At 39.8% G+C, this 14683-nt stretch overlaps 1 protein-coding gene across 16 annotated transcripts in view; it reads left to right on the top strand.

The window, feature by feature from the left end:
- Positions 1 to 14683, top strand: part of GRIP1 (glutamate receptor interacting protein 1) — a 324193-nt gene that overhangs the window by 156061 nt on the left and 153449 nt on the right. The window contains exon 1 of one of the 16 annotated variants that reach the window (XM_062613667.1): positions 9272 to 9526. The exons of the other annotated variants lie outside the window; for them this stretch is intronic. Coding sequence (XP_062469651.1) covers positions 9472 to 9526 — 55 coding nt within the window. The 5' untranslated portion in view covers positions 9272 to 9471. Of the gene's footprint in view, positions 1 to 9271; positions 9527 to 14683 lie in introns of those variants that run through there. 16 annotated transcript variants of the gene reach the window in all.

The following is a 14683-nucleotide window of genomic DNA, read 5'->3' as shown; positions in this document are numbered from 1 at the left end:
TTCCCGCTCTCGAAGTGCTGGCTCTTTGAGAATGTGCAGCAGTTTTGGAGTATAATGGGACAGTTTTTCTAAAACATTAGGAATTCATATATAAAAAAGTTGGAAGCAGGCAGTGGCTCTTCAGAGAATCATTTTGATAGCTTTATCTATCAGTAGATCTTCCCAGCAGGTGGTGGGTGATTGGTTTGAATTTTAATGGCTTTGAGTTCCAGCCATGTGTTTTCCCATGTAGCTTTTCATTGCTTCCCTTGTCCGTCAAATGATGGAGAAGCACTTGAGCACTCAACACATCCTTCCTAAGACAGCACTTAGGCACTGTGTAATTGGGGTGCTGTCCAAACTCTTCCGGTATATTGTGTTTCCTTTCATTGCACAAGTCATTTTTATTGTGCAGATCGTTCTTGGCACTCTTCTCTGCACCCTGTCTAGTTTTTCAACCTTTTAAAAACAAGTCCAAACCAAGCAGAGACCAGCATAGATACCGGAGTTGAGTATCAGGTTCTGGTACAGAACTGCTGTGGTGCAGCAGTCCATGGTGGGAAGTATGTACCTGCAGCGGAAGAGTATACAATTCTCAGTAGGTCTCAGTTCTTATTTTGTATTTGTGATTGTTGCTCAGAGGTTTAAAAACCTTTTATAATGCCTTAATTATTCATTAATTCTGTTTTGAAAACTGTCACCTGAAACAAAGGCTTGGGATTAAAAGGCTATACAGAAATGTCAATGATACTAGCCATATGCTGTGATACACTGATGTACGACGGTACAGAACTTTTTCTGAAGCTATAAATGCCCTGCATTTGCACAGAAACTTCAGGGATGTGCCTTCTTAAATAGGTGCGCAGTTTCAGAGGATGCTAGATCAGACCTGGTGTGGGTGCTGGACTCCAAATTTGACGCCAACTAAAGCCTCACATATTTTACTTCAGAACACAAAACGAGAGGAAATAACTTGGTCACAGGTCACAATGGGAGAGAAACTGAGTCCAGGGCAGTGCATAGGGTATTGACATTGCTGGTCTCAGGAGGCCACAGAGCACGGGTCAGCAGCCATGTAAAACATCCTCAGCCATAGCTGTACTAGCACTGGTGAGGTGTAGTAGTGCTTCCAGGTAACAGGAGGGAAGCAGAGCCTGTTCATGCTGCAGAGGGATCTAGGGAGGTGTGGAAGGACCTTCTCTCTTGGCAGGAAGATTTCATCCCTCACCCCAACTCTGCTACATCTTTCTTGCTCTCTGTGTGTTAAACCAGACTACAGTAACAGATTACTGGGCTTTTCATTCTGCCTTAATGGTGGCTGATCTTCAGTCCTCAGAAGGTGGCAAAATTCCCACATGAGTCAAATTTTGTGTTGTCACTAAAACGCTCCTGGAAGGTATGCTGGGCAAGCCTGGGATGCAGTGTGTTGTAGTGTGACCTCCAAGCCTTTGCTGGGTCTGCAGCACAGACCTGGTGTGCAAGTATGTTGCAGACAAATGGATCAGAAGGTAGTGGTCGTTTCTCGCTGCAGACATCTCCAAACTGGAAACTGCAAGGTTCATACCACAAGCCTACATCAGCGCTAGGATCACACCGTTCCTGTTAGGGAATTGTCAGACTTTATACAAAGGTTGCTCAGGGAGGTACCCGCTTATGTGTCTGGTGTCACTGTGTGCACAGCTTGCATAGGGACAGTACAGTCTTGTGCAAGTCTGGGAATTAGAGTGAAACATGAACCTAGGAAGCTAATATGAACCTAGCTAGGAAAATGGACCTAGCTAGGAAGTTAACAGTTTTATCCAACAAACCCATCTTAATCATGAGAGTCAGCACCCATTGTGCAAACTGGAACGTTTTTGTTTTCTTTCCCCTGTTGCTTGTTTTTCCCTTTCCTGTATATCTGACCATTTTGTCTGTATTTTCTATTTATCTTTGGTTTTCAGGCACACCAGTTCTGCTTCTGGGATGTAACAGTCAATGTGGTCAGTGCCAGTTGGCTGGCTGTTGCTCGTACCATAGGCAAACATCCAGTATATACCTAATTTCAGTATAGAAACCCACTCTGTTTTGGAAAGCAGCTGCTACCATGTCTTCCTGCAGCTTGCACGCAGGTAGAAATACAACTGCATCAATGAATTGATGTTTCCCTTCATCTTGCAAAGGCTTGGAGATATTGCTGGTTGAAACTCTGTTTGTGCCATCCATTCTTTGCACTGTATCTCTAGGGCTATAATCTTCCATTGCTTTTTGACTGCATCTTGAATATAGAGACTTGCACATAAAATCTTACTAATTCCTAAAAGTCTCTTGTAGTAGATTAAATGACCTTATGCTATATTCTAGACTCATTTCTCTAAATACACATTTTATTTTCTAGTGTGATATTCTAATTTCACAGCTGCTGATAAAAAATATGGAAACAAATCGGTATAGCTAGAGAGAGGTATAATTATTTCACTTTTGTTCAAGTGGTTTCAGTGGAATCATAATCTTTTTTTGTTTTTAAATTAGCGTAAAAGCAGCTGTTTTCAGCTAAGTGTGGGGGATTGTCTTGGCTTCCAGTATGGTAATTCTGAGGAAATGCTTAGCTTTGTTTTGTTAAAGACTTATGTAGCAATAGGAAGGTCATCGTTCTGATTAATTGAAAAAGCCTCTACAGAGTAAAAAGCCTTACAGAAACTGTAATTACAAGAGTCTTTAACCATGTAGTGCAGCATGTGGAAGCTACTTGTAAGACTGTCATCCTTTAGTTTTGAGATTACATTAAATCCCAGAGCCTGTAATTATATGCATGTTGCTGGCAGGAGCCCACCCTGGGCTGATTATGTTTGTTGAACAGGGTCGTTCCTTGTTGTTCCTCTCGTTGAGATCTACAAGCATCCTGGAAGGCTCACTGCCATTTGTGGTATGCCAGTCTTTTCACTGCTTCTTCTGCTGGCAGGGCAGGCAGACTGCTTCAGTGGTGGTTTATTTCATTACGTTTTCATTTACATAATTCATCAAAATTACATTTTGAAAAAAAATACAGGTTCTTTACTAATTGCTGGTTCAGAAGATAAAAGGACAAATTATTGGTAATGCTCTAGAAAGTATGCACTCTCTTCAGCTATTGCAAACCAGACCAAAGTAAGGGTAAGGACACATGTACATACTAGAAATGGAGCGATACCTGAAATGGTTCACAAGCTATTGTTTTTGCAAAGTGACTTCCTTCTGAATTAAATCTCAAGTAGTTGTGGCTGTGCTTAAGATTACCTTTGAGAGACTGCAGCAAACTTGTGCTACTAAAAGTTTCTATTTTTTATAGTACTTACGGCATCTTCATATTTTATCATTCTTGTAAGTCCTTTGTTATTTTTGAACAAAGATTTGAAGCTAGGAAAGCCTGGGAAAGGCTGAACTGCCTATTTTGCTAGCAACTGAAATGAGGTCAGGATTGAAAAGTCATAGTTGCGCTACAAATCTCAGAGGGCTTTGAGGGCAGTTTCTCCAGTAAGAAACATTTCTAAACCTTTGTATATCAACGCGGTTTCACTGGAAAGGGCAGTGTTGATTTTTGCCAGTAATTAGTATGAGCTGGTAAGATAAAGCATTTTTGTGAAGCTGTGGTGTGGGATTGCTGTGAAGGATAATGTAGGAAATGCTGTTCCTAATGTTATGCTAGAGAGTAGTGTCTAGTGGAGAGTTATTTTCATATAGAAAACGTGTACGCATTCTGTTGCCTTTAATATAACATTATAGATTTTATAGAACATGTAATTAAATCAGACTTTAAAAAACCCACACCATTAAAATGGGGGGGGGTTTCTTCTGTATTATAAAGTGCTTTACTATCCCAGAATGTGGAAATACTGACTGATTTTACCACCAGTTGCATAATACCTGCTGATTCAAAAAGGCTGATGTTGCTTGGAGCCAGTAAGTTTTTTTTTTTTCTATCCAGAAAGCCCCTGAATTGCTTTTCACCAATCTATTTCTAGGTGATAAAGTTACCATATTCATATGATGCCACAGCAATGGTGTTTTGGCATCAGCTCAGATCTTTAACTATTCTTGTCATCTGTTACCATTTTTAGCACACCCATATCCTTGCTTTCCAACATGCTGCACCTTCTGCATGAAATCTTCTCCTACAACAATTCTCTGAAGCCAGAGCACCTTTTATTTCTTTTAATGACCTGTAAAGCATTCTGCTGCAAGATCTGCGTGAAATTGCCCGGCAGTGTTGCAAAGGTGGTTCATATAGCTAGAAAAGAGCTGCTGTAGTTGATTGAATAAAAACGTAAGTTTACAAGACCCTCTGAATTACGCAAAGCTGACAAGTTGTCTGTGTTGATAATCTGAGAGCTAGGGAATAACAGGGTGGTTTTATTGAGCTTTCCTTTTTATTCTCTCTCCGTGTAGTGAAGGGGAATCTCCATAATAGAGCAGTATCCACTGCAAGATGCTGGATTGACTGAGGCTGCTTCTGCATGGGAATACAGCTCTTGTCTTTGGGATGAAAAATGTTCAAATTTTGTTTTGAGATTGAGACTCTTGGTTTTGTTCCTAGTTCATGATTAATACCAGGATATATCAAATACAATAGTGGAAATGTTTCAGTTAAATTAACTGTCTTTTCACTTAATAATCTGACTTTTGACTTGAATAATGTAATAGGTACCAGTAGCATCTTTTAAAATGATGGAACAAAATACTGAGTTGTACAAAATCTTAATTCATTCAGACTTCATAATATTTCATTCCAATTTTCATATGTTGGTAGACCCACTAGATACCATTGTGTCTTCCTGACACATGAAATATTTGATATCTGTATATCTTTCTGGTTACCTTATTGTTTTGCTGAAGCTGTAGTTCGAGTACATTGCTGTCTTCACTGAACCCCACAGGTCATCTTTCTTTAAGATCTTTGGTGTACATCACTGTGACAACTGAGTTGTTTGTGATGTATCACCTTCAGAGTGGTGACACACAAACTTGACATGTAAAGAAAAATAGGAGCATGTGACATCCAAAAAGAATTATGGCACTTCATATGGACAATTTCCCTATGAAGGGAAAGAGGGAAGAGGGCTGTAACAGGTTTTAGGACGCTGATCAGTCAGTGTGCAAAAAGAGATGTTTGATGCAGCATGTGAATGGAATTTGACCAAGAAGTATCTTCTGGGTGTATATATTCTCATGAAACTGAAGAGTGTGAATAGTAAGAGTTACGTTTTCTGACTAAAAAGTGCATTTTTGGCAAACTTAATTTTTCCCCCCAAACACAATTTGATACTTTGCCGAATTTTTATTCCTCATTGTATATTGTATTTTCATAGAAGTTTCCCAATTGCATCAAAAAGTCACCTTATATAAAGTTTATAATCCTCAATTTAATTTAGAGAACTTTATTATATAATTTTTTATCCTGCAGAGAAGTCTAATAGATCTTAACTTTTTTTGATTCATTTATTTCAGATAATATGATCTGATAAGATTAACCAGAAGATGGTGTTAAATAGGATACGTCTATTTTTCTGACTGTCGTATCATACGGAAATATAAGCTTCTTACATCGAGTGATCTTCTACTCAGTATTAATGAATACAAATTCAGTTGAGAAAATATTTATCATATATATATCTCAAGTCATCTAGATATATAAATATTTATGTAGAGTTTATAAATGACCTTTCAGACTTGTGAAGGAATGAATGCAGCAATAGAAGTGATATAAATTCAGGCTGCTGTCCAAAAGGATCAAAATGAAAAAAGAGATTTTTGCAGATGAGCCCAGAGGAAATAGTATCGAGATTTGTAGCTTTGTAATAAGGAAGAAATGTAATTAGTAATTACTTTAATCTGTGTTATATAGAGTATAAGTAAGTTTTCACTATGCGTGAAGGTTTTTGGTCTTCCAATATTACATTACGTACCCTTCCTTCCACCCTCTACCCCATTATTTTTACCTTCTCCCCTGTTTTTTCTCCTGAGCAACCAGTTGAGTCCATCTGCAGAACTGGGTAACTCATGCCTCAGAAAATGATGGCTGACTTTTGGAAAGTTGAGACACTTAATAATCACAAAAAAATCCTTAATTTGGTTAAAAAAAATAATAAAAATATTCTGTACGGTGAAGAATACCTTAGGTGTTTCTAAATTCATTTTGGAAGCAGGACTTCAGGCAGGAATGGTTCTGTCAGTCCTGGTGATTGCTGTCCAGCAAGAAGCTGGTGAAACCATGAGCATCATGAGTGCATATTTCAGAAATTGTTCCAGTAACTGGATTACTTTTTTTGAACTACCAAAACTCAGGAAAAAAAAAAAAAGCCCCGCAGTAAATACAGTTTATCCTTACATTCAGTGCTGTACTTGAAGTATGAAACCTTTGTCTTACAAAGTCTTCTTGAGCAATTCAGATCTGCACATGACCTCCTTTGGCAAGGATAGAAAAAATGTCTGAAGAAACATATGCAAAAATATAATTCTATTGATTTGGTTGGAGGTGGTTACTGCTGTGCTTCAGAGGCTATTTAGCATATGCATCCGCAATCTAGAAGAAGTAATAAACAATGCAGTAAGCTTTTTGGATCAAGGACTACATCTTTTCCCTCTTAATAAAGCCCTATCTGTCCAGATCTGCTGCTGGTTTTGCATATATATACAGTTTCTGTATCATTACTAGAGTTTTATACATTTTTATGTAATCCCATTGGGGTTCATCTTACTCTTGGTTCATTGTGTCCTTACACAATGGCTTGATTTTTCTCCTGTGTCTGAAGTCTGGCTTTTGCAGCCTCCTAGCTCTGTAAGTGTGCTCACTTTTGCCTCCTTTTACCAAGGGGCTGAACCAGGCCAAGTTGTGGAGTCAGATCACAAAAGCAAGTAGTGATCAGTTCTTTCTCATGGTGTAGATACAACCTCTTGCCATTCTCTGCGCAGCAGAAGTCCTCAAGGATGTCAAAATTGTGCTCTGAAGGAGAGAAGACAAAAGCGGATTCTTGAGAGCTGCTCCTTATTTTGAAGGGCAGGAGGATCACTGCAGGCTCACCTAGCTCTGACACCACACTCAGTCTTCCTTGTCTGTTTTGCCTGGGAAAAATCAAAGAACGAATATTAGGGCAGATAAACGATCATTTTACAGTATCCTCTGGTTACCTTTGAGGTAAGGGCAGGTGTTTAAATTGGTCTGTCTGGGTATGACAAGCATCAAGGATGGGTACCTGGCAGATGAAAAGACGGTAATAAGGATTCTGGATGCTGGTCTGCAGAAAGGGAGCAGCAAGATCAGGGCAGCTTCAGCATCTCAAACGCAACAGAGCTGTGAGCAGGAGCTGTGTGCTGAGGCCATTATCATGGTCTCTGGAACAGGTTTTCCAGTGGAGCCAGAGAGCCCCATCCCTTAGCAGTGTTCAAGGCCAGCCTGGATGGGGATTTGAGCAACCTGGTGTTGGAACTAGATGATCTTTAAGGTCCCTTCCAACCCAAACGAGTCTGTAATTCTATGAAAGGGAATCAGATACAGAGTGGTATTGATTGGTATTACTGGTGTGAAAGTCCTGTTACCTGAGCAGGAGGTGGCAACAAGGAATGGTGGCAGATTTTCTCCTCAAAAAGCGTATTGATGATATCAGCGGACAGAGAGCTACGTACTCTTCTCTCACTTGTCTTTATGGGGGTCCAAGAATATACAACTTCTCTCTCCTTTCCCCCCTGTGGTAGTCCAACATTTTCCATTTTCTCCTCAGACCACTGAATTACACTGGATTAAACCTCCAACTTCTTCCCCTGGCTTCACCCCTCCTTGAACACCCTGGCCAGAGGTCTGGGGTTTCAGGGCTGGAGTGATCAGGCCATGACTTCAGGTCCATCTGCTTTTCCACTGTTTGGATTTTACAGCTGTTTGGTACAACAGCTGCTACAAGAAGCAATGACAAGGTTGGTGAACAGATGACTCGATTACCCCTAACTGGTTTAAATGACAACAAAATAAAATCGATTTCACTGGACCTGTGTGGGTAGTTGCAGCTGCAATTGTGCTGATGGAATGTTTCACCTTGGCCTTGGAAAGATAGCTGTTGCTGTAACCAATAAGACAAAAATAAGAAAAACAATCACTGTAATAGTGAGTTGGAATATGGAAGCATGGAGCAGCTGATGCAGTGCAGAGCAGTCAGGGTGAGAGAAACAGCTCCAAGTGTGGAAGCTGTTTGTGCCTCTCCTAGTTTTTCTGTAGCTGATGTGCACCTTAACACTGAACCATAACATTAAATATAGTGATGGATAAAAGCTGGCAGAAGATACACTGACTGATTTTCTAATCAAAGAAAGTGAATGGGACAAGAGTATATGAAGACTGTTTTACATGTATCACCCAAGTGAAGCACAAGTCTTGACAAAGAAATAATAATCTGTTGTTTTAAAGAGTATCTGATGCAGTATTTGGGATTTGTGCATGAGTGTGAATTGACAGACTTTATACGGCTTACTTTGGTTTGCTTGCTTGGTCTTTAGAATGGGTGTGGAGTTTCATCCTTTAGTATTTGGCTCCCTAAAGGTAGGATGGAACTCCTGTTTAAGCTCCACTTCATCATTTTCTGAATGAATTGGAAAAGCAGGTTAATTTGCTGTTTGAATAGGTGTAAAAGGAGATGAAACTACTGGTGGGCTGAAGAAATCTTACAAATGGCGCAGTGTTTGGCAGAATACATTCTCAGGTGCACTAAAAGCTGCTCTCTCCTCTAGTGAGGGGAGAATACCTGATTAACGTGTTTTCTGTGCAGCATCATTTTATTTATTTTGGTGTGATCAAGTGCTTGGTGGTCCTGCCCACACACAACAGTCCATCCTGTCCCTCGACTTTCTCCCTCCCCCTGTGGTCTGTGCTTCAATGGCTGTAATAGACTTGTCTAAAATTGTCAAAAAGCTTTCTTGATTATAAAATCAGTCTTTTTTCTTCTTCCCTACAGATATGTAAGATTAAATCTTTAATATGCTTTGTTTAGAATATTTTCCATTTGAAATAGTTTCCTTCTCCCCCAGGATTCCTGGTGTTGCGCTAGATATCCAGAGGGAACCATAAGGAAAGGAGATGTGAGGAAAGAGGTGAAAAATCACCACCAGTGCTGAAACATGGGGCCCTTTGCCTGGCACAGCAACCATCGCTCCCTGCACAGCCAGGGAACGTGAGAGACTGAGGAACGGCTCCCTCTAATACCCACGCCTGTGTGTGCAGTTGGATGCTTTCTAGCTTTTAAAGAAATACTGCTTTTTAAGCTCTTCGTCTCCCCGTGCAGGTGGTGGTGGTGGCGGTAGCAGTGAATGACACAGCTTTGCCGGATGACATGGGGCTGATCTCTGCATCAGCCAAGAGGAATTAAGCTTTGTCACTCCCCGCCGGGGCTACCTTTCGCCTGGTATGTGCGGGAGGAGGAATTCACAGCCGCCTGCTGCATTCACCCAGGCAGAGCCGTGAGCGCGCTCTGCCCGGGCAGGCAGGCAGCGAGAATGATAGCTGTCTCTTTTAAATGCCGCTGTCAAATCCTGAGGAGACTTGCTAAAGGTAACGTCCTTTCCTTCTTATTCATTGAGGGGCTCTGTTGCAGCCTGCCAGAGACGCAGCCTGACGTTTTTACTTTTAAATATGACCGTCCTTCCAGTTTACTGTCAGGCAACAAAGAACTCTGAATACAGAAAGGTGTAGGGGCTCTTTTCAGTGAAAACCCTTACATGTCCCATCCCTAGCTCCTGCTGGCAAGATAGGTTCCTGTTTTCTTTTCTTTTTTCCTTTATTGCTAAGAGGAGGTTTTTATTTCCAAGTGAAGTGCTAAAGTTATTTTGGGGTATCATTATTTTGTCTTTTTGCTAATCACTCAGAGGAGTCCCTCCTGGGTCAGTGCATGCTCTGATAACTGACAGTGATATTCAGTATTAAGGCTGAGTTTCTGTTGTTTAATGTAATCTATAAGCTATTTCTGTCAATGCTTTAGATGCCAAAGACTGTTGTATGTGATGAAGTACAGACAGCAGTGTGTGTTTTTTTAGGGCTGCACTAGCATGTCACGCTTCTGAAGTTAATTTGCCTCTTAGAGCACTGGGCATTTTATGTTACTGTAAATCTTTGTAGTCTCTGGTTTTATCACCCAGAACTTTAAAATTCTAGCATCTTACTCTGAGTCCCTTGATATTATTAAAGCAGCTATGTGAAAATCTGTCTGGATAAGACACCTTCCCTCTTCAGAAATGAACATATCTTAGTTTCTAAAAATAACCAGAGAAAAAAGAAATGTTTGGTAATTTTTCTTTCTCTGTGTAATTTTGTCTCTGTGTGTGTGTGTGTGTGTGTGGAAACTTTCAACAATACAGTAGCATTATGTGTCTGCAAATAGAAAGCTCCTGGTTTTTAGCTCGGGTACTGTGAAACAGTTAATGTCCATTACTATGCAGAGGGAAAGAGTCCATATGTGAATAAAACTGTATCAGCCTAGCTCAAAACATCAGAAATCTTTTATTACTAATCAGCATAGGTCAAAATCAATTAGGGTTTGGTTTTTTTTTTGCAGAAGCATGAAAGAGTAAGATGATAATACAGTGAGGTCAGTAATGGGAAAGACAAGAATATCGCAATCAAACTTATATAATGCATTTTCCTGTTCTTTAGATTGCTGTGTAGGGCCATGTTGTTCAAACATGATGAACTGAAATATTTATTATTCATCCCCTCCTCTGTAGATTTGCTTCTCTTTCAAATCTGTGCTGGATAATGCCTGCTTTTCTCATATGTGTAAAATGTTTCTATTTTGGTAGTTCTATTGCACATGTATCAGGTTGGAAGTCAGCAGTTTCTCTTTTCCTGCTTTGAGTAGAGGAACCTTTTTGTCTGCTGATGTCTTTATAAGATAGATCTGGGCACTAATCTAGTCTATCACCGATGAGAGTTGTTGCTCCACTTAAATACAGTTTCCCCGGGAATAATCAATATTCTTATACATCATAGCCATCTTAATTTTTTCACACTTCCATCATTCAACAGAACTCAGGCTAGTGGGTTTTTCTCCTTTGAAATAATCTTAACTTCCTTTGACACTCCTTGCTTCTCCCACTCCCTCCCAATAGGAACTGGCATGATACTATCGATTTTTACGTTAAAGAAATGTGCCTTATGCTTGTCTTACTATTAACAGTCAATTATTGTTTTTTTAAAAAAGGCAGCCTAGAGATATATTCATATATTCGCTTGTAAGCCCTATGCATGTCAGACTGGAATTGCTGCCCTAACTGACATGCTCCTGAATTTTCGCTCTGTTCAGTAAAACCTTTGTTCTTTTAGCTGACTCTTGTGTGTTCTCTGCCCTTGGCTTTTGCATCTCGGACACCAGTTATGGACTGCTCAACCGGGGTGGACCTTCATGTTGTTAGTGCAGAGAGGACTCTTGCCACCAGCTGGCAATCTCCTGCTGCTGCATCAGCTGGGAGATCCCCTTCCCTTCCATCTTGCTACTAGCCTTGGGATTTGGTGCTTTTGTTGAATTTCTTTGCTCCAAAAGCAATTTTCCTTGCTTTAGTACTTTCCCCAGTGTGCCTCTGCTAGGCTCTTTCTTTCGTGTACCTTTGTGCAGTTCCTCAAAATCATTTCAAAATCAAATAAATAGGTATGCTGCACACGTGATTAGTGTCTTGTGCTCTTAATAAATGATACATGTGCAGAAAATTGTACATCAAAAAGTGGAAATCCCTGCTTTCTTTTATTTGTCATTTTTCATGCCTATATTGATGAAGTAAGCTTGCAACTTAATTTCTCCTTTCAGATAGGGATGTAAATGGAAATAGCTCATCTGGGCAACTGGAGACTCCAATAGCAATTCTTCCCACAAGGGAGATGTTGTGGCAATACTGTGTTCTACAATTGCACTCCCTTCTTCCTGTGCTTCATTTTAATCTTTCACAGCAAAAAGCAGAGCTGTGTCTTTAGGTTTCTACGCATACTTAGTCTGTCACTTTAAAAATCTCTGCCAGGAGAAACTTCAAGTGTTCTGAGTAAATCTTAGGGCAAAAATACTGTATTAGTTGTAGGCATGCTTTCCAAAGTCTGGTCAGTGGCACACTGCTGCTCTTCCTTACTGTAGCCACGAGCACACCAGGATCATCTCCAGATGTGAACATTAGTCTCCTTCTCTGTCCTCTACCCTCAAACTTATACCAGTTGTAGGTCACAGGCACACTTGCAGAACCACAGAATGGTTTGTGTTGGAAGTGTCCTTCAAAGATCACCTAGTCCAACCTCCCCACTCCCTGGTCTCCTTCACCACTGCCCCTTGCCTTCACACTCCTTCCATGCTGTATTGTGCCTCTGGGTACAAGGGCCACTGCATCTGCTGAGGCTGCTGTACACAAAGCCTTTTCCCCTATTTCATAGAATGGTTACGGTTGGAAGGGATCTTAAAGCTCATCCAATTCCAGCCCCTGCCCTGGGCAGGGACACCTTCCACTCAAAGCCCCATCCAACCTGGCCTTGAGCACTGCCAGGAATGGGGCATCCGCAGCTTCCACTGTATCCACAACTTCCACTGTAGCAGCTATCCCCTCTTAGGGCAAAATATATGGCAAACAAGAAGTGTATAATAATTATTCATGCAGGAAATTCAAAATACTATGAGTTTGTTCCCTTAATGTGTATTACATTTCATTTTTCTGAGTCATTATTTTGGAGGTCAGTACATTTTCAGTAATGAAATTGAATATTATCAAGCTGAGGCGAAGCTCCATATTTGTGTCCATTAACAAACAACCATGGAAGAAGAGTATTATTTTATTTGATGATGCAATTTGCGAGGAGGACACTGCGTGAGACTGTTGTCTCATATATGCCGAGACATGATTTGAATTTAAATCTACTCTGTGTAGTTAAGAACCAGAAAAACATTCCTGTTTAGGACACCAGGGTGGTGCTATGTTGTTTCTACACCAGTTTGTTGTTTCTATGTTTTTTTTCAGTTACAGATGTTTTTAATAGCATTTAAAATGTTTATGGCAGATGGGAGTTTGTGCTGTAGTTACTTGATTTCTTTCATGCATAAATCTCTCATGCTTTCACCTTTGAGCTGAAACATTGCTGGCTTTGTCTCTTTTTAGTTGTGATTATATGTATCTGGAGGTATATAGATGTGTGTATCTGTTTTAAGCAATGTTGAAAGTGGTTAAGCAGTTCTAAAAGGAGAAAAAGTATCTTCTTTGCCATATTAGCTACTAAAATTTGAGAAGAGGGTTTTTTTAATTTTTATATAGTCTTTTATTTGTTTTATTGCTTTCCTATCCCAAAAGAGCAAGCTAAGCTAAAAGCTCCTGTTAAGAATGTGAAGTAGCAGCCATTTTTACAGATCTCTGTATGAAAAGTACTGGCCTTGGAGGGAATGGTAACTTAAGACCGGTTGAATATGAGGAAATGCCACAGTTGAAGTTTTAAGAATAGCCACAAATCTGCTCTTCATACAGCTGCTTGTATCGTAGAATAGGGATTTTTTTTGAGTGGTGGAGAAATACTAGGGTTTTTTCCTCCAAATTTATTTCTGTAAGACCTCAGGCACTGAGCAGTATGCACACTGTGCATACCAAAGAGCCTGTGGTAATCATTTACATTGAATATACATGCTAAATCAAAACTGCACAATTTACAATAATTACTTCAAGTTACAACAGTGTAGTACAATAGTGAAACATTGCTGAAATGTGTAAGCTAGTCAGGTTTACAACTAAATTAGCCACTTTATAGTTTAAAAATTGCCTTTCAAGCAGTGCATTACAGAGCCTTGGCTGTGGTTAATTTATGTATGGACATGTTTGCTTTTTCCTTTATTAGCCCCAAGAACAGATCTTTTAGGAAGCTGTGTATGCTGCATTACAAAAATGTGCCTTTGTTAGAGGCAGGAGTGAATTTTTTAACATACCCAAATCAGTGAAGGTGTTCTGGATATTATTATAATGGAAACAGAGTAAGAGCACTCTGATAAAGATGTCAACTGCTGTTATACAGCACATAGTGTAAGGACCTGAGTGGTCTGCCTTTCACCCATCAATACTTTATAGCGTATCTACAGGATAATTTAGCACCTACTGTGCATACAGATCCTTTCTGCAGACATAGATTTTTATGCTCCCAATATGTTTCCAATACAGTGAGATAAAGGAAGCCTAAACCACAGGATGTTGCACTCCAGTTTACAAGATGATCAGTTATCTAAAAATTGGTTAGGGGCCTAAGGCATCAAAGGATGAATTCTGAGTGTAGCTGGATGTAGGTTATAATTTGCTTTCCAGTGTTCCAGCGAATTACTTCTGACTGTGACAGCAAGTTACCAGCCTGTATATTATTTTAATAGTAATCCTAACCATGGGGTCTCTTTTTGTCATTACGTTGTTTATAAAAATACAAGACTGAGTCAACAGCTTGCTTTGAATGAAGTAAAAATCATAAGTAACAGTATCTGTAAGGACTTTTGAACATAGGTTAGTTCCTTGTCTTTCTAAAATTAGTTCTGAAAACTCTCAAGAGTGCCAACAAGTTCTATAAATAGGCAGTCAGCATGGATTTGCTGGCTTTGTACATTCAATTAGGGTTTTGGAAATACACTTTGACGTGTTTTCATACTCAACACGTTTATCCAAGTTGTTCACATCTCTTATTTTTTCCATTATGTTTCTGAAAGTGACTTACGTGTTTCTG

The sequence above is a fragment of the Pezoporus occidentalis genome, unplaced genomic scaffold, assembly GCF_034315485.1.
Source record: "Pezoporus occidentalis ecotype Australia unplaced genomic scaffold, CSIRO_AGI_Poc_V1 ctg17, whole genome shotgun sequence".
NCBI classification, from domain to species: Eukaryota; Metazoa; Chordata; class Aves; order Psittaciformes; family Psittacidae; genus Pezoporus; species Pezoporus occidentalis.
Note: the sequence above shows the minus strand (reverse complement) of the source record. Positions and strands in the feature narration are given on the sequence as shown.